Genomic DNA, 20,760 nt, shown 5'->3' with positions numbered 1-20,760 from the left:
GGGCTGATATCATATGGGGCCGTAGGTTTTCTGCATGGCCCCACCACTTCCCCACTCTGTAACGATCCTTAACAGAGTTCCTCGGGAAGGTCATGCGTTCCAAATTTGAGCAGCATATGGAGTAAATACGCATCCCTCTCTCTTGACTAAACTTTAAATGATCAGCCTTAGGAAACTGTTGCTTGTCAGTGCTATAAAGCAGATTGCTGCCCAGTGGTTCCAATTATCTTCAAAGACTTCTTCACAGGCAGTAATAGTTCTATCAAAACCTGAAATTTATTATTCAGGTTTTGTACTGAAGTCTTTACAGTGATTATGTTCCTTTCAACAGAATGCTTTTTATGCTGACTCCCCCCCCCCCACAGCCCAGCACCCTGCTCACCCCTCTTTCCATCCTATGGATGTTATTCACTCCCCCGCCCCCCGCTTTCCCCTGCAGGATGGCCACCAAGTTAATACGGCTCGTTAATGACAAGAAGAAAGCCGAGCAAGCCAGTGGCGGCCCCAGGCGGCTGGGCCAGGATGTGGAAATGGAGGAAGTGATCGAGCAGCTGCAGGAGAAAGTTCAGGACCTGGAGAAGCAGAACGAGGCCATCCGCCACCGGCTTATTTCGACAAAGCAGCAGCTGCAGCTTCAGGGACACAAGCACGCGCCCTACAGCTATGTCCAGGCACGCATTAATACCGGCCTCCGAAAAGCGACTGAGGGCATTGGAGTCCAAGAGCGTGCCAAGAAAGGTCAGTAGGAGCATGAGGTGCTGCCTCCTATGATGCTCGGTCCTCCTAGCCCAGAATGATTGACCCTGCCAAGATGTCCAGCCCTTCCTCAGGATGCCAGCGCTTGAACCCGGGTCCTTCTGTGTGCAAAGCAGTGCTGAGCCCTTGAGCCACGCCCAGGTTAAACTTTGCCCATTCAACTAGGTCTGTGTGTCAGTCGGGTCCCTGAGAAATACCTTTGCATCGCTGGTCAACCACCCCTGGATGAATGGAACGTTTTTCCCAGATACCAATGTTGAGGAGGTTCAGTTTTTATTAGTTTCTGTATCAATGTCCCTGTTTTTCCTTATTTGCAAAAGAAAGATCCCATCAGGGCACAGTTGGAAACAGAAACTACAAGGCAGAAAACCTTCCCAAAATTAAAACAGCTACATAATTTTACAATCTTAGTTAAAAAGGAATGTTTCACACTCCGTCTAAAAGTCAAGGGATGGGAGGCTGGTCCTACTCAGTGTATTCCACAGGATAAAGCCTGATAAATGAGACCCCGCACCTGCAAGAGATGTATTTATTAATTAGATTTATAACCTGGCTTCTTTCAAGAACTCGGAGTGGGTTACAATATTCTCCCTCTGCTGCACTCAGTCTTTTTCCCACAACAACCTCCTGTGAGGTGGTTTGGGCTGAGAGCCTTTGAATAGCCCAAAGTCACCCAGTTGGCTCCATGGCTGAGCAGTGACTAGAACTAGTGCTGCCAAGGTTCCCTACAAGCAGCAGTGTGCTGAATGTGTGCATCACTTCGCCCTCACTCAGCAAGGCTTTAAGGAGCAGAGGCAGCAATATTCAGTGAGCCAGTGTGGTGCAGTGGTTAAGAGCACGGGACTGGGACTCAGGCGATCCGGGTTCGAGTCCCCGCTCGGCCATGGAGCCAACTGGGTGACTTTGGGCCAGTCACAGACTCTCAGCCCAACCCACCTCACAGGGCTGTTGCTGTGGGGATAAGATGGAGGAGGAGAATGATGTAAGCTGCCTTGAGCCCTTTGTAGGAAAAAAGCAGGATATAAATCGGAAAATAAATAAATATTCTTCTGCAAGGGTAAAGGGTCTACCAGAGGCAGAGATCTTCTCCCGTCCTCTCCCACTGGGGATTCGGGGTGTCCCCACTCAGGCTCCTCATCCTGTGGGTGTGCACACCCTCCCTGGAGAGCCACCCACAGGCTCCACCATCACTTCCAGAGGGAGCACCTGCACCGCATAATTGCGAGTCCCTGTATCTCTGCGGCTGCCTGCTTTGTCGCTGTGTGGTCATTTACCTTTACATAAAGACGCCTCTTGTTTCTCACCCTCCCTCCCTCTCTTCTTAGGAATGAGATTGCAGGATGTAGAAATCCGGTCACTGAAATCCCCCCAGGCGCTGCCACCCAAGTATGGGCAGAACTTACTTGAAGAAGCAAGAACAGAGATAAGAAACTTGTATGATTTTTCTATTTTTCTTCATTCTTCCATCTTGTCCTTTGCCTAATGTTGTCCGTCGGTTTACTGCCACCTTGGCATGGGTTTACCCTCAAAGATGACCTAAAAATATGTTAATTTAAAAATCAATGCATATGTTTTAATAAATACATTTTAATTATTAAGTATTTTAATGAATAAATAAAGAATGACTAAGGTCTAGTGTTGCAAAAAGTGTATCTGGCTAACCGCCCCTGCTTGGGGTTCCCCGTTCTGCCAAGGAAGCCATTCCATATTTCTAATCTCCAGTCAGAGGAAAAGAAAGGGTTCCTTTGCTAGGGACATTTCTTTTCTCCTCTGACGGGAATAAAAGTCACGATAGAAATCCCCAAGTCTGTGTGTTTTTGTGTCCATGTCCCCATGGCACTACTCAGTGCAATCTTACAGCCAGAAAGATGGTGCACCCTAGTCTAGATAAAATTAAAATTCCACTGCACAAGCCCCATGATTTTAGTTAAGACGTTCTCAGTGGATTTCCCCCTGTGACTGATTTTCATGTAACACATGGCGTGTGGGAGGCATGGCTTAAATTATTTGCTTGGCTTTATACCTGCTTTTGTATTTGCTACTGGTGAAGATGTAACAGCCCCAGTCAGTTAACAAACATTAAGAGATCAGGAGCTAATCATAGGAATACATACCTTTTCCTGACCCATCTCCCTGGAGAAAATTTTCCTGACCAACTCCTCATGCTTAAGAGATGCATTGTGGTTGAATCACTATTCCAGTTCCCCATTTAACCAGGTTTGGAAAGCCAGGGTTTGAAGCTGGGCCTATCTTGTGTTCCTGCGGCAAACACCTTCAGGTTTGTGTTTAAAACGTTTACTTTGCAACTGGTCTTCTAGGATGCACTGATAGGGCAAGGTTGTGGGAAAGCTCTTCCCACAGAAGGAAAAGTGCCTGCCTTTTGTTTCTCTGAGAACCACCGTTTGGAGGCTTCCTCAAAACTGAAGCAGTAATGAAGCTGAAAATGATGCAGGGAGCTTTCAAACAGGGAAAATACTTTTCAGGCTTTTACTGTGTGTTTCTTCGCAGCAGCAGTGAGAGCTTTCATTTCACGCAGGAAAAACTAAAGCCTGGAAGAGATCAATGTGTTATTGCCATTCGCTGAGGCTATGCCCCCTGTCCAGAGGAATTCATATGCCTTTCCAACCCCAATTGACCAAAATGGCTTCCACAAATGGATGAGGCGTGCTTTCGGTATTAGATATGGAAAAGCCAGAAGTTGATCCCTGAGGACCGGAAGCAGAGATGGGGTAGAATCCTAAAAACTGAACCCAGAAAAATGCTGTAGAAGCATCCTTTGGATAGCAGAGTTCTTCTGAGGCATACAAATGAGGGTGGAAGAGTTTTTTTCTAGCCACCATTGCAAGACACACGCACACACACATACACAGAGTTTCACAGCATGATGCACCAATAAAGTGACAGCTTGTTTGACCTTGTTGGACACCTTCAGTGGAAGCCTGCGGTCGCAGAAATTCACGGGGTCATCTGCATCCACCTCGTCAGGTTTAATAGGCACCAACTGCAGGCAGCTTGCAAGAAATGATTTGTAGCGGAGAGCAAGGAAACATGCAAGGAAGACAGAGTGGGAGGCTGCCCACTTTACTGCAGTGGAACAGCTCCAGGATTGCTTCAGCAATAACTATTGAAAAATGCATGCCTGCATGTTCAGAATCTTTTAGAAATTGGTGCATCGGATGGTGCACATTTTGAATGATTCTTGTCCCCTGAACTGACAGTTTTAGGATTTGAGCCCGCCAAGGGGTTCAGCCACTGCCCTGGTGAGTGCCAGAGGATTCTTCCTCCATTGCTGGCTAGGCCCTGTGCAAGGCTCAGCTTTCCCTACCAAGAAAGCACCGTTGCACTTCAAGGCCCGGGAGAGGCATGTGGTTTTCTCTAATGCCTTCAAAAGCGTCTGGATCCACTTTGCTTCTCAGCCTGAGCCTGGAGCGGCCTGAGCTCCGTGGTGGATGCACACACTTATCCTCCTAAAGGTTTCAGGTTTGATCCCCAGTAAAGTCGGAGAAGCACTTTCTTGACAAGCCCTGGACTGCCAGGCAGGACCCACAATTCTGGTCTAGCCGGACCAGCAGCGGAAGCCGCATAAGGCAGCTTCCTGGGTCCCAGATTTTCCTTCCTGTCCTTCCACCTTTGCACAGCCAGGTGCATCTCTCATCTCAGAAAGCTGAGGGTTGCTTTCTGTCCTCCATCTCATGAATCACTCGAACTGCACCTAATACAGCCACACATTTGAATGTGTATTATCCTGTAGCTGAAATGATGCATAATAGCATTTCTATGATCCAGGCAAGTCTGAGGTATGCTAGTCTAGCTATCCTCATGCTTGCTTGCAATATTTATAAGCTACTGTTGCAAAATCATTGTGTAAAACAACATTTAGGCGAAAAAAAGCACAGTACCAGCAGTAGAGCAGGGCTACCGGCATTCAGAATAAACAGATCTGTAAAAATGGCAACAAGCAGACAATGGCATCGAATCAAAAGTCCGAGGGATCACTCTGAATAAACCTAGGATGTTTAGATCATCAGTGGCCTTACAGAAAAGCAGTTCCATGTGCTAATTCAGGAGCAAGCCTCAATTAGCTTGGTGGGGCTTCCTTTTGTGTAGACGTATACGATCGCTGATAGTTGCAGGCACAGCAGAAGCAATGTCCTTTCTGTTATGATGCCATTTATTTTGAACACTTAGTTCTACAATTGATGCACGAACTTCTTACACAACAATTCGACAGGAAATTTCCAAAATAGCCATGCATCATAAAAAGAAACCAATATAGTGGTTTTCAATTTTATTTATCTGTTGCAAGTGTTAATTTTCCACTGTTGAAGATAAGATGATTTACATCAAAATACATTGAAACCACAGCACATCACAAGGAGTTTAAAATACATTGTCTGGTGGGGAGGGGCTGTAGTATTATTCTAATTTTATATTATGTAAGCTGTCTTGAGCACTTGTTGGAAGGATGGGATACAAATGTTTGTAATAAATATAGGATATTCCAGATTCCTAGAACCAAGCTGAAAACAGAGCTCCAAACTTAGAGCTGTGAATCCATGATCTCATCTATCCACATAACTCCTTACCACCAGCCGCGTTACAATTGGCTCAGAACTAACGCCACTCATCACCACTCTTCTTGCCCTGCATAGGATGTCTGTAATCTAACTCTAGAGACATACAGGTATCCTGATTAGATTGCACCCTAAACCATCCTTAAAAAATAACTTGGTAGAAATTTTGAGAACCCACCTCAAAATTTTTGAGAATTCCTTGCAAGTTCGTGGCCACCTGTGAAAAGTCCTATCCCTGGCACATAGAAGCCTCATTTTCCTAACACAGGCCCATAGAGCAGAACCTCTGAAGCCTATCTCAATATTTAGATGGGCTTACAAGGATATAGATGTTCCTCCAAATTGTGATGTCGGGAATCCTGAAGTTCCCTACATCACATCAGATGCTTATCAGAAGTTCATGGAAGGTGCTGTTCAGTTTAAGAGGCTCCATGGACCAGTGATCAGCATAAATTGATTAGGCACGCCAGAATTTGAATTCTTTGAAACATAAAAGTCATTGTCAAATAACAACATGGAAAGTCTCTTTGAAGGGAGGTATGCTCTCAAGTAACTGAGCTCATTTATCGACTCAGCTTTATGGATTCAGGAGGCTATATTCCTAAAAGGGACGATTTAGTGAAAAATTAGCCAAGAATGGTAAAATCAACCCGCTTCGTTGCTTTGTTCCCTTGCAGAGAAAATGTCACTGAATCATTACGTGCACACAATGAGGAATTGGCACGTACAGTAGAGATGCTCAGAAGCGAAATTAGGAAGAAGGAAGAAGAGTTTGAAGACGCGCTCCTGCAACTGAAAGAGCAGCAAACGACAGGCCAACGGTATGATAAAACAGAGTGGAGATGTTCCCAGCTCATAGGACAGTTTTCTGTGCAGCCCCTGCTTGTCTATTCCATCATCCCCAGCCAGCACAGCCAGTGCTGCAAAATGATGAAAGTCACAGCCCATCAACAGCTAGAGGGCACACGCTGCATCCTGTTGTAGTGGGAAACCACAGTTTCCCGCTACATCTGAACCTGACCAACTACTGTAGATTATTCTGATTGTCGTTGATTCACAGGAGCCGTTGGGCTTCAGTCTGCACATGGTGGATATCAATTTTTCCAGTCCTCTTTATTTAACAGTAATGGAAGAGAGAAACTCCTGTAAAACGTCTTTGAAGACAGCCCTGCTCTTTGTTTGATGTGCGGAACAAGATGAATAAAAACATGGAATTGTATTAGAGGTTTCGGTGCTAGCATCAGGCAGGGCTGCTGTCTCTCTGCTTGCTATAACCATTTATTTTCAAGCAGCAACAAACCCGTTTCTTGGGCAGGATTCCTGGTTTGTGAGGTTTTTAATCTTCTCAGTCAGGACAGTTGACCGGGTAATGCCAAAACACAATGGACGCTTGAAATTCAAAAGGATTTTTTAAAGAAGTATTTCAGCTCCTCAGCTGGTTTACAGATGTGCACACTTTGTAGTCTAATATCTGGTTCCAGCATGGCAGTGGTACAATTTTTCCAATCTGTCTATAACAGATAAATACTAAAGGAGAAACAATGTATTTCAAGATGTGAGATTCTGTTCTGATGTTTATCACACTTTATTTGGTATTAGCAGTTAAAATCAATTCAGAATTTCCTTTTAAACTTTTTTTCATTCGAAAATACATGCCAAAACAATAATAATGAGGTCACCCTGCACCATTCAAGGGATACTTTCTGAAAGCATATCTGTATTAGCTGTGTGATGACTTATAACAAGATTAAATAGTGAATTTTCAATTGAATCTCAGCAGGGGAAATTTATAACAGAATCTCAGCCATATAGAATTTCAGTCAAGATGGTCAATATTAAGATACATCTGCAGCTTATTTGAATGCCAATCACAGGGCAGTATCTGTGCAAAATGCTAAGTCACTTGCCTTGGAAATTCTTGCAGAAAGTTTTTAAGTTCCAGAAAGAAACTTCCGGAAATAGTCATTCTCTGACATCCAAAATTTGGAAGAAAGTGACCAGATAGTAAACAGAAATTCTTCTTGTTTTAAGCACAGGGTTGTCCCATCTATCTCCAAATTGGATAAAGTTTGATAACACAAAATGGGTAAGCAACACGGTGCCCTCCAGATATTTTGGACTACAGTGTTCATCATCCTTGATCCATCTGGGGCTGGTGAGCTGTAGCCCAAAATACCCAGAGGTTGGCTACTGCTAAACAAAATAAAGCATCCAAATAATAAGAGTCTATATATTACAATTTATTTAAGGAAAAGACTGAAGTTGGCAATAACACACCCATCTCACTTCAACTGTGTTTAAGAATTTCAGAGCCACAAATAATCAATTTTCAGCGTTTTAAATCTTCCAAGGCAAAACTAACAGCTCAAGATTGTAGCACAGGTCTCATCCTAACGCCATTATCTTTTTAAATATTCTGAAGGTTAAGCATTCGGGACAACGTTGAAATGATCAAGCTCCATAAACAGTTGGTAGAGAAAAGCAATGAATTTTCAGCAATCGAAGAAAGATTTCTTCAGCTTCAGGAGGTATGAAGAGACTTAGAAGCCTACTTACTGGTGAATGAACTCCATTAATTCCTAGTAGATCCAGTAAACTTGTATAGAGAAAGACTTCCTCGTTAACATTGCCAAAGTACAGTACTGAGAATTACATCTGAGTAGACAAATTTGAAAATGGCACACTGGATAAAAACTAACTGGAAGTTCAGGGACTGGTCATGGGACTTTCTGACCTAACCTTTGTGTTCTTTGGGGTTTCTAAACTGGGTCTAGAAATCTTGGTGCCAGGATTTAGGTACCTTCATAGCCCCACTGCATCCTCAGCACCAAGCTGGTTGTTCCCATCGAGTTAATGATGCAGTCCAACAAGTACATAACATCTTTGTGCCTATCTCAGCCTGCATGGGCCTCTTTTTTGGTCATTGATTCTCGGCATTTGTATCCTGCTGGACAACGTCTGAGGGAGTGCTCTGACCTCTGAGGTGGGAATCAGAGCTCCAACTTCCCTCAGCCTCCCTCTTCTGGCCAGTGTAGAGAGAGCCATGCCAACAGGGAAACTGCCTGGAGGAATGGAAAGGGGAGAAGCCAGCATGCGAGATACCCCAAGGCCTCCCCAGCCTCCTTCCCTTCTCTGAAATGCCGGTGAAGCAGACAGGCGGGTGTGGTGGGGTTAAAAATGTCCCCCTAGCAAAAGTCCAGGTGAGTGGCTGGAGAGGCAAAGGGTGATCAAGGTCAGGGGCTTACAATGATCGTGCCCCGATCTGCAAAAGGCCACGAAGGTGACGCCCAGCCACTGGAACTGACCCCCTTCCCCTGGCAACAATAAAAGCAAGAATATTGCCGTTGAGGAAAACATTGAAAACTACAGCTTTTAAGCTGCAAATTTAGAAAGAGATGCCTTGGCATCCTTTCTAAATGCCAAGAGAGTGGGGCCCAGTGTAATTCTTGGGGTTTGGGGCTCTGGATAATAGTTTCCTCTCCTGCCCATTCTCATCCTCAGGCAGGTTCAGAGCAAGGCAGGCATTCCCTTGAATGGGCCAGTGCTAACCCATTTAGAGCTCCTGGGGTTAAGCCCAGGACCTTGAATTGCACCTGCAAAGCCACGGGCAACCCATGCGAGTCCTTCAAAGCAGGAACAATATGGTCCCGACAGCACGCGCAGGTTAAAGGATGTTGCATCAGGGCATTTGTCTGCATCTACTAAACTTGGTACCAGTAATGCTCTTCTCTCCGAGCTTGTATCTTTGCTTGCTGATCATCACAAGGGTGCTATGAAAATGCTGACGGACCTGGAACTGTTCAGCACAACAGCCCCATTACTATGTCATTTTGGTTTGGTTTGGTTTTGGTTTCCACAACATCGTTTATTACATTTGGTTCACAAGGAAGGGGAATTTGACTGTAACACTGACTTAGTACAGGAGTATCTTTTAAGAGACTACCGCTCTGCTCTTTGACATGGTACGGTGTGCAACAGATTAGCTTTTCACAGTTATGTACTACTTCTGTGTCTTGCAGTAACTTACTTTCTAAGGATTCTGATCTTATCAAAGCTCTGCAAATTGTGACATACACAGAAATATCTGAAGTGAAAGAATCCAAAAGGAACATTTTTGAAACTCTGTCACACAGAGCTAAAATCTTTCAGATGTCCTATAGCAGAATAGAATCAGATTGTTTTAAAAGGGACATTAAATTTGAATTTCATTTCATCTCCCTTAATTCAGATTTAACAATGCAACTCTGTTGAAAGGCATTAGAAGCATAAGTGAAACAATGGCTGCTGGCTTAGCAGTGAAATGACAAGAGCGGCACGGACGTATTTGCGGTCAGGTTCCTTTTTGCTAGCTGCTGTAGTGGTTTTGGTCAGCCTGTCCCGACCGCAGCAACCACAGCAAAACGCTTTAATTGCCAAACAGATGTCTGCCCTGGTTAGTCTCATCACAGCTGAAAAGGGAGGGCTTGCATTCAAAAGATGAGGAGGAAGAGATCCCCCCCCCCGCACCCTCTTCTTTGCCATGTCTGGTGACATCGCCACACCCCTGGCAAGAGTATTTCCTTTGAGTGGATGGAGATTGCGCCTTGAATGTTGTTGTGAGGGATTAAAAAGATGGGCGCAGAATAAGCATCCTGTATCCAGCAATCGTGACTACAGCCACATGCTACTTTCCCAGCACCAATTCAATGGCTTTTTCCCCCTGCCCCCCATCCTGCTCACATGCTATAGAACCAAAGGAGTCTCAAAGCAAGTCACGATGCCCTGATGGCAAAGGGAGACGAACTCAATGTGCAGCTTAAAGAAGAGCGAGCCAAGTGCTTCCACCTGGAGAGGGAACTGCAGGCTGCAGGATTTTCCAAGCGACACTTGCAAGAGGTGAGGCTCTTGCTCTAAGCCAAGATGGCGGGAGAGGGGCCTTTTTTAATCTGGGGACCATGCAGTGAGAGGGTTTGATCTGCCTTATCCTTAGCAGAAATCTGCCAAATGTACAGTGGGCAGATATACAGCACTTGTCCCCCGATAACCTTCCAGAGTATTCACAGTGCTGTTTCCACCGTTATTACGTGCAGTAAGATTCGTATGAACCTGCACCTTTTGAATGGGTCAGACACCCAGAAAACTGTCTGGTTGGTACAGAAGACCACATGGAGTTCATCACAGGCAGTTCACCCTTTGAAGACACTACATTTGCCCAAATAAGTTTGCTGAGGTCCATTACTGAATTGGGCCCAATCCTAACATCAAAAGTTAAATCCTAGATATAATGGACAGAAAGAACTCATCTGACTCCTTCACATAGAGCAGAAGAAATGTTAGGTTTTCGGGGACTGCATGGATTAACTGAATCTGTTAGCTTTGTGTTGGTATTACATGAAAGGACAGTTCCAACATGGGAATGTGTTTGTTAGTGAAGAGAATGCTTTATTAATTGCTCTTGATGGGTATAAAGACCCAGTTCGCCTTTCTCTTCTGTGAAATCAGAGCGATTCATGTGATGTGAGATAAGCAGCCAAAAAAGAAAGGAAAAAATAACAGCATCCCACACAGCTAGCAAGAAAACAGACTTTTTCGTTTTCAGTAGCATCACTTCTTACATTCTTCTTCATTCCAGCTGCAAGAAAGAATTGATGATTTGGAAAAAGAGAGGGATCTTCTAAAGGAGAACTATGATAAATTATATAACAGGTAAGTCATAATTGATAACAGTTGTTTTAACAGCATAGTGGGAAGTGGGAAGGCAGAGTGGGGAGAGATGATACTGTGGAAGAGGCGGCTAATGCTCTGTCATGCAGTGGCTATGTATGGCCTCCCTGGTGCATGCACTTGCCCAAGCTGGCACAGCCAGAGGTGATGGGAGTTGTTGGGAGGTCCACCAGTTGCCCACCTCTGCCCTGGAGGATAAGCAGCACCTTATGCTCAGGGTGCCGCTTCGCCTTGAGTGTCTCTGCCAATGAGCCCCTGCGGGCCTCAGAAGAACACGCAGCGCTTCGTTCCGGACCACGGACAGTTCTTTGGGCCTCGTGGTGTCCGCCGATGGATGCATGCGCTGAGGTTCGTGGGTCCCCAGCTTTTAGAAGTGGACTGCCCCCTGTGCTGTAGTAGGTCATACAAGCAGTAATTCTGCAGTTTGGGGGTGCGGGTGTCGCAGGGCTGCAGTCATCCTCACTCCCTAAGAACAGAGATAATCGAGTTGGAAGAATAGGACAGGAGACACGCTGGCCTGGGGACAGCTCAGTAATGAGAGAAAACTGTTCTAAATGCAAACTTGTTTGCTGTTAATGGTCTTCTAGTTCCAAAGGGGGGGGGGGTGAAAAGTGTTGCAAGATTAAAATAATGGAAAATGTATCAATGGGCTGAATTAGGTCTTGTTATTTTTTTAATTGTGAATTTCAAAATCAAAACAAAAACCTGCAAAAGTATCAGTTTTCTTACATGAAGTTGGAATGCATAATTACTATGTATCCCTATATGTATTATGCTTCGCAAAATATACTGCTGATTTTAGGAATAATTATGCATAGCCTTCAACAAAGGCAACCCAGATATCAATGTATTTTCCCCTTTATAAATCATGCCTGGAAATTAGGAAGAATTTATATATTAGGAAGAATACATACATATTATATTATATATTAAAGCATTTCCCATCACAATTTTACCTATTTTTACCTCCTCTCAATGGGAAGCCATTCCCAAATCATACAAGTAAGAGAAGCATTAGTTCTATTATATATACAAATCATACTTGGCACACCAAAGCAAGAATAGCCGAAAATTATCATTGGAACCTACAAGCTGATCCAAAAAGTAAAAACCAGCCTTTCCACCTTGTTCCACCAAACACACATTTATTGCCAATCTTTCAGTCTGGGTTTCCCCCTGGAGTTAGTTTTGCATGTGAAAATAAATCAAACTGCAGTTAAATGAGTTCTGCATAGCTAATTACATTTTAGCCTTGTGTTTCAAGAACAGCAGCTCTTCCCAGTCCTGCATGGTAAAGGGTTTTTGAAAGCTGATCGGAGTTGTAAATACCATTTGCAATTCAGCAATGAGGTCATTCAATGAAGGGAAAAAATCAGGAATCGCGCTGTGTGTACGGAAGCCTTTGGGCTAGCGTAAAACAGCCATTTATTTCTAGATGTAGATGCTCCCATTTTAGCCGCTCAGAGTAGGCAAGGCTGCTCCTAGAAGCCAGCACCAAAGCCTCTCACTCAAGGAACTTTCTCAGAACCCCTGGAATGCATCTGTGTTCCCCTCTCCTTTTTCAGTTGCTGCCTCACCATTGGTGCCCCTGCCGGCTTTTGCAGCTACTTGGTGTGAGAGGCAAAATGATCTAAAACTCCATCCCTCCAATCAGTTTGGTAATTGTTTGGATTCTAACCAAAGTCAATCCGTGATAATTACTCACTTACAAACAATCAAACAGCCTATCATGCTAGGCACTGCTTTGCAGCTGTTTAGCAGAAGTGAATTGGGCCTTGCATTTTGCAACAATTTGGGGAACTGTTTTCCAGCATTGCTGATTTTGCTCACGACTGTCCCTTTATGCTGACCATGACAGATCATTTCAGACACCAATTCCACTTTTGCCTTGCCTCCACTATAGACCCCAGTGTCTCTGCTCCCTTTCTTCTGATTTTTTAAAAAAAATGTTCTCTAGTCCAGAGCAACAAAGGGTATTGTTTTGACTTTTCAGGTGCCAATGTGCCTGAGGCCAGCAATACAGCTTATACGCCTGATATTTATGTAAAGATGGTGCAAGGTAATAGCCTGTGTAAATTCTGTCAGCAGTGCTTAATATCACATAAATAAAAAATTAGGAGGCTAAACCTAGTGAACATGAAACGAGATAGGGCATTGAATTCATTTTCTGGTGCCGAACAGAAAATTGAAGCAATTACAGTCAATTTACAGGGGCTTAATGAGGAAACACCTGACCATGGAGCTGGAAGGACTAGGAGAAAAACCCTCCATGTGTAGAAGAGGTGTGTTGTGTTCTTGTTTGGAGGAGAACATGGCTTCTTTCTCCATTTAAGGTGGTGGTCATGTTTTTCAGATGCTCATATTTTTGCTGTGCAAAGAGAAATGTCTGTTTGATCCTGTGGCCTCAGCAATTTCCAATGTCACTGCCTTCCGGGTTGCTTTAGAACAGGCATGCAGAATGTTTCAGTGCAAAGGGAAACTATTTTAGAACAGCTACTGAGGGCTGCATTCCTTTGGTGAACCAAACCAGGTGCTGCCAAAATATCAAAAGTGCCTACATAAGTGCCCCTGGAAGGGGTATTTCATTCTTTTAGACCTGGAAAGAAACTGCACAAAAGCCAGGGAACCACCAGATGATCTGTGGTTGGGGGAAATGGGGACCCCAGGGTAGTGTTTCCACACCCCTACTTTAGAAACATCAGTCTGTTTATGCCGTAAATGCCAGCAATCTGATTTGCCGGAGTTACACAGTGGCAAGAGAACTCGGTCCGGATTGGGCCCACTCCAACCGATTCAACGTTTTCATTATTGCTATAAACATATTCCTACTGCCCTTTGTCCTATGAGATTTCAAGATAATGTCCCACAGAAACATGAATAATACACATCGCGAGCCCAAGAAAGACTGAAAAGCAGCAGATAAAGATCTTCCTTGCTCAGTTTGGAATCAGCTGAAATGTGTTAAAACTCAGGATTAGTTTGTTGATTCTGTGGACGCTGGGCAGGGTTAATCCACTGGAATTTCTAAGCAAAGGAAAAGAGCCCAACAATGAGTAAACACAAATGCGTTGGCTTGGCACTGAAGTGTTAGCCACGTCGGACAGGCAAGGGCGTTCCGTAACAGCTGCACCATTGTTAAGAAGGCCTGAACGTTCTTAGCTCCTTGGGTAGGATAGGCTCATAGAGAAGGACCTCCTCAGCGCATGGAGAAGTTGGTAGGCACTCCTTCTGCTCTTAAACCCATTAATTATGTTCAAGAAAAGAAACTGCATATTATGAAATGGTGTATAAAAGTGCTTATTGGAGAGGATTCAGGGAGATGAAACACAATCTCATAAGCAAACACTGCTTCTGGTTGTTAGCCTGCCCTCCCCTTCACCCCATATATCTTTAATATTTTTCTTTTCATCTCCTCTTATAAACCAAAATAACCTCAAAGAAATAAATGTGTTCCTTTGATGAAAAATTGCCTTCTCCAATTAAAACTGGGCCCCACTAAGTTCTGTTTGATTTATCTGCTATTTAAATCTTGCATCCCTGTTTTGCATAACCTTTAGAGACAAGATCACAGTTGTGCAAGCTGCTTCTTATTCATTCCGTCTTCCATTTGGTTTGGAGGATGGTGCATGGTATCACAGAAACACAGGAAGCAAACTTCTACCATGCCGGCGTATTTACCCTTGTATTGATCCAATACGGGTCCATGTATTCAGTATTATCTATTGGGATAATAGTGAGTGGTCTTGTGAGTACTGGCCCACAATTATAGCTTCAGCAAGGGCTATGCCAAAGCATCATGGTGGAGAAGGACCACTGTGTGGACAACTTTTGCTCTGTGCTCCAGATCATGAGGGACCCTTATTCCTATGGTCCTCCTTGGGAAGAGTGTCAGGAAAGAATCGCATGAATTAGGAGTGGACAAATATCTCTAATTCCCAGTCCTCGGATGCTGACTCAAACCCTTCTACCTCAATACGGTCAACACTGACTGGCAGCAACAGCTCTCCAGGATTCTTTCCTAGCCCTACCAGGAGGTGAAAGGGATTGGCCTCAGCTCTTTCCATTTGTAGAGCGTACGTTCAACCACTAGACTACAATTCGTCCGTATCACTTTTGTTCCATTTCTCTCCTTTCTGCCTCGATCCTCATTTGCTATATCACACTACCTATTTAAATGCAAATTGTCTCTAAAATTATCTTATCTGTATTTAAATGCGGATTTTAATATACTTAGGCTGCTGTGTTCAGACCTTAGCAGAAAAAATCCATTGCAGCCTTCTTCAGCCCAGTGCCCACCAAATGATTTGGACTACAACTTCCAGAATTTGGCTATGCTGGCTGCTGCTAATGGGAATTGAAGTCCAAAACATCTTGAGGGCACCAGGCTAGGAAGGCAGATCTACTGGATGGTTAATTTCTAATCTGGGTGGTAATCCATGAGTTGCAGATCAGGATCCTAAGCGTGAGAATTCACAAAGAAGGAGTCCTTCCAGCAACTGCCTAACTAATTGCCAGGGTCACACAGGTTGCTGTGCGTTCATACAGGAAAGTTTTCCGCGTCATGAAGGAGAGAGGGTTGTGCTGCTTTTCTAGACACTGCTGCCAGCCGATGGTCCCAGATAGGGCAATGAGAAGTGGAAACATTTTAGGAACTGGTCTTTACTCTTTAAATGCACATGCGCACATGTGGGCACACACATGCACATATGCACAGAGAAGTCAACGTTGTTTGGGTTTGCATGTTCTGGGAAACAGAAGAAGGTGTTGTGGCTTCCCCATCCTATGCATGCCATTTGCATTCTAGCTTGTTTCTGTAATTACCCACACTGCACACAGGTTGCCGTGTCATCTGAACCTAGTGGGTGTCAAGAATGGCTTCCAGAAGACCCTTAAGCCCACCTCACTAGATTTGGGCAATATGACAACCAGTGTGAGTAATCCTAGAAACGAGGAGGCATGGGTGGGTAAAAGAAGCTGCCTTGGATTCTTTTCCCTTCCTCATGCAAACACACTCACTATGTCTGATTAAACTAGTACTGCAAGTTCTGGTGAAGAAAATTCACAATGACAAGGGTGTTTTATTTATTTTTTATTTATTTTCATATGTTTCAACAATGCAAATCCATAAAAAGAAATGTAGATTTGAGTGCATAAATTATACGTAAGTTTCAATGAAGACAAACTATATATCCGTGCATGTATCCATTTATGAGCAGAATTTATATGCATCTGTTAAAATCTTGAAAGTGTAAATTAGGTCTTCAATTCATGGTAGATGAGCATTTATCCTTCCAGTGTTGCAGCTGCCAAGGTCTTGGAAGGTCCATTTAAGTTGTCTAGGTATCTCCAGAAAGCAGATAAATAATTTAAAAGTTTATAACAGTAAATATTGAAGAGCATTCCAATACAAAGTTTATCAATATTATAACCTCCTTCCAAAAAGAGACAGCTACCAGACATTGCCAAAACGTATGATCAAAGGAAGTATTGGCAATGTTACAGCTCCAGTAGTTAGTCAACATAGACTATTAAAGAGACATAATGACACTGAATATGTGATAAAACTTTTGGGCTGGGAGGGGGAAATTGAAGAATGCAGTCCCACTTGAATACATGAATTTCAGGCACTGATTTTCTCTAACCCAATAATGCTGATCTGGCCCTGCAAGCCATCCACATAAAGGACCTTGTGTGCTACTGTTTATACATACACAGATGGTTTCAAAATGCAGCAGGATAAAGTGAACTCTAAAGAGATTCCACAAGGATTCCAGTGGAATGCAGTCGTAAATGTAAAAGAGATAATAGCTGTGGACTACATTTCAGAGCAATTTTGTGTGTCTTTAAAGTTAGCATTATGTGGATTTGGAGAAAGTGGAATCCTAAACTGCTCTGAATTTAACCAGGGACAGATTCCAAGGTTCTAAGAAGCAGCCATATGAATGAATGTACACAGACTTTATGAGCACATGAAGGCTATGGATAACTGTTCTTAAATAGCCATACAGGCTGTGGCTGTGATCTTGGACTGTGACAGTGTCCTGGAGTAGGCACAGCCGCTCTTTCCTCCCTTTAGTTTAGGCTCACACTGCACCCTAAGTTGTGCCCCATTCTTGCAAAAGGCCTCTCCAAGTGGCCACGGTTACTTCCACTTTACAGAGGGGAGAAACGGAGACTGAGAGAAGAGGCAGCTTGCCCAGGTCACCTGGGCCATGACTGAGCCAGGCCCCTTCGCGAAGTATCAGTGTAATTGTTCAGGTACATCGCTAAACTGCAGAGCAGGGTCAGTTCTCCCGTGACAAGATAGTAGACTAATCTGTTTACAAAGATTTATATGTCATGGCAGCAGAACAGACAGATCGCTAATACATGCCATCCATTTCCCATTTCAGACACAAATGGCCAACATAGATACCTTTGGACAGGCAGCCTGTTAAAAAGTTTTGTAGCGCGAGTGCAGCCCTCCCCGCAGTGCTTTCCCCTTTATGCTTCCGCAGGTGAGCTCTGCCACCCACTCTCCTCCAGAGTCCTGGCTTAACGATGGGCATGTCTGGAATTCCTTCCACAGTTGGAGGATGCAGAGCCCTGATCCAGCGGCTGATGCTCTTACACGTAAGAGTGCACCAAGACTCTTTTGTGAGGTGTGTCCCTGCACCCTGGCAGAATGCCACAGTAGAACCACCTCAGTACAAGTGTCCCTGCAGACACGGCGGCGTTGCTTTGGCCAGCTCGATGCTCACTAGCGGGATAGAGTGCAGAGGGGGACGTGATGCTCTCCTGCTTACAACATCATCAACATTATCAACGTGACACATACACAGGGACTGCAGAGGAACAGGACAAACAAAACGAACCGAAGGGCTGACTGCTCCGATCGATGGCACGTGCTCAGCATGCTGTAAAAATTATTTACAATCCCAAGGAAGAAATCTTAGCACACTGGTTTCCTTTGTGAAATCCCGGGACATGGCTGCATGGGGAGAATGGGGCAGGGGCTGTGGCACAGTGGAGGAGACAGCGATTTCGCCTGCAGAGGGTCGGTCCGAGTTCCCATCCTTGGCATCTCCACACAGCACTGGGAGATCCTGCCTGAAACCCTGGAGCACTGCTGCCTGGCAGTGCGGCCTGGATTGGGCTCGGAGAGTCTGACTCGTTGGCAAGCAGCTGCATATGTCAGGGGCCTTGCTAGGCTTGTAAACTATCATAACACCTCTGGATTTCTTCCCAGGGAGAATCCAACCCTTTTCCTTGCGTTGCTGCAGGACCAGCATGCAGTGCCCACACGGCTGGCAAAAGTCAAGCTGCTGCCAAATCTAAACACCCTTTAATGGCGAACTTAAGTGCTTCCTTCAGCTGCCGCTTTTGCCATAGCTTTAGCCTCTGCAAGAATGTTAAATGAACTTTTCTGAGCTTTTTGACATCGTCTCCTCTTTTCTGAACCGTCTTCAAACCTCCTTCAAATGTGGTGCTCCTGATTTCTTGGTTGGGCTAACCTGGCCCTCATTCGGCCTAAGACTATAAAGCCGGCTTTGGTTTTTTGCTCTTTGTAAGCCATCCAGAGACCTTTAATAATGGGACAGCATAGAAAAGCTTTAAATAAAATAAAAAATGCAATAAAGAGAACAAATGGGGCGTAAGGTGCTTTGCAGGAGCTGTTTGTGTCATGAGATGCACTAAGTTTCCCCTCCCTCCCGGCCCCGTTCTTTCAAAAGGCTCAGGTGGCCCGTGCGCAGCGCAGTTTCTGCATGGAAAGGACAGTTGCGCTGCTCTTCTGTTGCTGAAATCTCAAGTAGCAGATTCCTCTGGAACAGGGCCCCTGAATTCCTTTCGGAGCCCCCACAACTTCTCGCACGCTGCCAACTCTTCTGGCTCCGCCGCTGCAAATTGAGGCCCAGCCCCGTTGCGCATCCCACGAACCCTTTCATGTCCCCCAACCGCAGCCTGAGAAGGCGCCTCGGTCTGAGCAGCAGCATGTGTTTACTTAATTCCTGAGACATGATGACAGCAATCGCTGCCACTAAAATCGCTCCCCCCCCCCCGCCCGCTCCCCGTCTTGACTCTCTTCTGGGGAAGCTGATTCCTGAGTTTTCTCCTCTGCCATGTGTCGGTCTCTAACTATTTTTGCTTTGCTTCTCCTTCCCACCCCATCCTTTATTCCTCAGTGCCTTCGGTGTGACCCACAATCCGCAGTGGAAGTTAAAGGAGCAGCAGCTGAAGCGGCAGATTCAGCAGCTCGAGGCAGTGTTAAAGTCGGATTTAGCAGAGAAAAATGACATCCTAGACAGACTCAAAGCGGAACGAGGTAGCTCACGCCTGAGCTTAGCTATCGCTGCCCATGGGCACTCCTTTTTAAGCAAGGGAAGAGGGAATGCGGGAGTCTGTCTCGAGCAGGTTAGGCTGTTTGTCCATTTTGCCCAAGACCGTCGATTCCAAGGATACGGAATTCGGATTTCGCCCGCATGGGGGTCTCGGAGGTTTCTCAGGTAGCCACACCCCTGTCCCTGTCTCTGTCCCCCCATTCTAAAAGGCTGAGATGCCTTCTGCAAGTGGTTGGCAGGAAAACCTTTACACCAGAGCAAGATGAGACCTGCTTTGAGGTTTGATCCCACCTTCATCGCCTGTGGCCTGGCACGCCGGTGGAAGTTAGTCTCCAAGAGCTTCTCTGGAGCTGAATTCAGTCCTCGGGCTGAAAGCAGGCCCCTGCCCCAGCCGCTTTGGGGGGTCACCGGATCTGCGAGGGGCCAGGCGGAGTCTCCCCTTACCACCAAGGGCTCCTTGGTTCTTTTTAACTGAGAGGCCTGGGATTGGACTGCGGCGTGTCAAGCAGATGCCCCACCCTGATTAATGGCTTCTCCCTCAGCTACCCGCAGATGGGCTTTGGTGACATAACTGGACCCAAGAGAGCTGGGTGACCTCATAAGTGGAGAGAGAGCATGCCATGGGGTATCCCGCAGAGAGCATCCTCCTCACCCGATAGGTCCATTTTGCTTCCTCCATGGACCTTATGTCTCCCCCAACCCTGCAGAACACTCTGGCAGGGGGATAGCCTAGGGCTGGGAACGGGTCCCATGCCCACAGGGCTGGAAAAGCTCTGTTTTGCCAAGAAGCAGATGTGGCAAACCTGTATCTCCACAGTCCTCAACCCACATGCTGTGAGAACCACAGACAGCACCACCGAGCCATCACTGCAGTCCGCCTGCTGCCACCAAGTCCCCCACCCCCAGCTGCCCCCTCCCAGGAGCCATGCTTCCCACCTGCCCTCAGCAGAGGGCAAATTATTTGCAGCAAGCTCACTGGGATGCACATGACCTTGAGCATGTGTGTGTGGCAGCACCCTACCTGCCCTTGATGCTGAAAAGGTTGCACACCCCGGCTGTACCTGGATCGTATCACTTCAGCCTGCACAGAGTTCTCAAGTGTTTTCCTGAGAATCCAGAAATGTTTTTTCTATAGAAACAAAGACACTCCTTTCCTTGAATGCCAGAATCCAGCTTTCACCTTGGTGTGCTTGTCTTTCACCACGGACAAGATGAAAGGAGAAGCCGGTTTACAATTTGTGATTGTTTCTCCTGTTTCTTTCTCCCCGCTACCCCTGCCTTCCTTTGGTTTGCCATCGGTGAACTCTCGTTTGAGCATTCCTTGTTCATTTAGATAACGTAGAAAAGTTTTAGTTCTTTGCTTGCTTGCTTCTACCACCCCCTCCGCTCCCTGTTCAATGTGCAGATTA

General features: G+C 45.3%; 1 protein-coding gene across 8 annotated transcripts in view; it reads left to right on the top strand.

The window, feature by feature from the left end:
• The window catches only part of RPGRIP1L (RPGRIP1 like), a 72,500-nt gene that overhangs the window by 6,583 nt on the left and 45,157 nt on the right, over positions 1-20,760 (top strand). For 6 of the 8 annotated variants that reach the window (XM_044427668.1, XM_044427664.1, XM_044427663.1 and 3 more), the window contains exons 4-10: positions 440-738; positions 2,082-2,190; positions 6,008-6,151; positions 7,753-7,858; positions 10,059-10,205; positions 10,942-11,015; positions 19,196-19,335. In XM_044427668.1, coding sequence (XP_044283603.1) covers positions 440-738; positions 2,082-2,190; positions 6,008-6,151; positions 7,753-7,858; positions 10,059-10,205; positions 10,942-11,015; positions 19,196-19,335 — 1,019 coding nt within the window. Of the gene's footprint in view, positions 1-439; positions 739-2,081; positions 2,191-6,007; positions 6,152-7,752; positions 7,859-10,058; positions 10,206-10,941; positions 11,016-12,598; positions 12,692-19,195; positions 19,336-20,760 lie in introns of those variants that run through there. The other 2 variants (XM_044427670.1, XR_006414478.1) reach the window with 2 other exon arrangements.

This window comes from Varanus komodoensis, unplaced genomic scaffold, assembly GCF_004798865.1.
Source record: "Varanus komodoensis strain SLA01 unplaced genomic scaffold, ASM479886v1 scaffold19, whole genome shotgun sequence".
NCBI lineage: Eukaryota > Metazoa > Chordata > Lepidosauria > Squamata > Varanidae > Varanus > Varanus komodoensis.
This window is presented reverse-complemented; position numbering and strand designations above follow the sequence as displayed.